Source organism: Eimeria mitis, genomic scaffold (assembly GCF_000499745.2).
Source record: "Eimeria mitis Houghton genomic scaffold, Emh_scaff9245, whole genome shotgun sequence".
Lineage (NCBI taxonomy): Eukaryota > Apicomplexa > Conoidasida > Eucoccidiorida > Eimeriidae > Eimeria > Eimeria mitis.
The window spans coordinates 1-519 of record NW_013576814.1 but is presented as its reverse complement, the minus strand read 5'-3'; the positions used below and the strand labels follow the sequence as shown (position 1 = coordinate 519).

The following is a 519-nucleotide window of genomic DNA, read 5'->3' as shown; positions in this document are numbered from 1 at the left end:
GATCGGCAGCGGCAGCAACGAGGCTTCTGCCTGCTCCCCAGCAGCAGCAGCAGCAGGAGAAGCAGCAGCAAACTCACCGCAGTGGTCATTGTAGTTTATTGGTTCCTTCCGTTCTAGCGCTCGAGACCGGCGGAGGTAAATCTAAACAAAACACAAACACCACCTAAACCCTAAACCCTAAACCCTAAACCCTAAACCCTAAACCCTAAACCCTAGATATGAGGCATCAATAGCATCCTTCATAACCCTAAACCCTAAACCCTAAACCCTTATAACTCTGTGGATCTTATAAATCCCAAGAGGAGCAGCACGATGCAGCAGCAGCAGCGTGCTGCTGCTGTTGCTGCTGCACCCTACACTTCTGCTGCAAGCCCTCAACCACCACCACCCCCAGCACCACCCCAGCAGCAGCAGCAGCAGCAGCACCACCACCACCACCACCACTACCACCCCCCCCACCACCACCACCCCCAGCAGCAGCATCACCCCCAGCAGCAGCATCACCCCCAGCAGCAGCAT

General features: G+C 55.7%; 1 protein-coding gene across 1 annotated transcript in view; it reads right to left on the bottom strand.

Moving 5' to 3' along the window:
• Nucleotides 1-519, bottom strand: part of EMH_0096800 (uncharacterized protein) — a gene marked incomplete at both ends in the record, with an annotated part of 1250 nt that extends 731 nt beyond the window's left edge. The window contains 2 exons of the mRNA XM_013502448.1: nucleotides 78-141; nucleotides 427-519. Of these exons, the coding sequence (XP_013357902.1) occupies nucleotides 78-141; nucleotides 427-519 (157 nt within the window). The remainder of the gene's footprint in view (nucleotides 1-77; nucleotides 142-426) is intronic.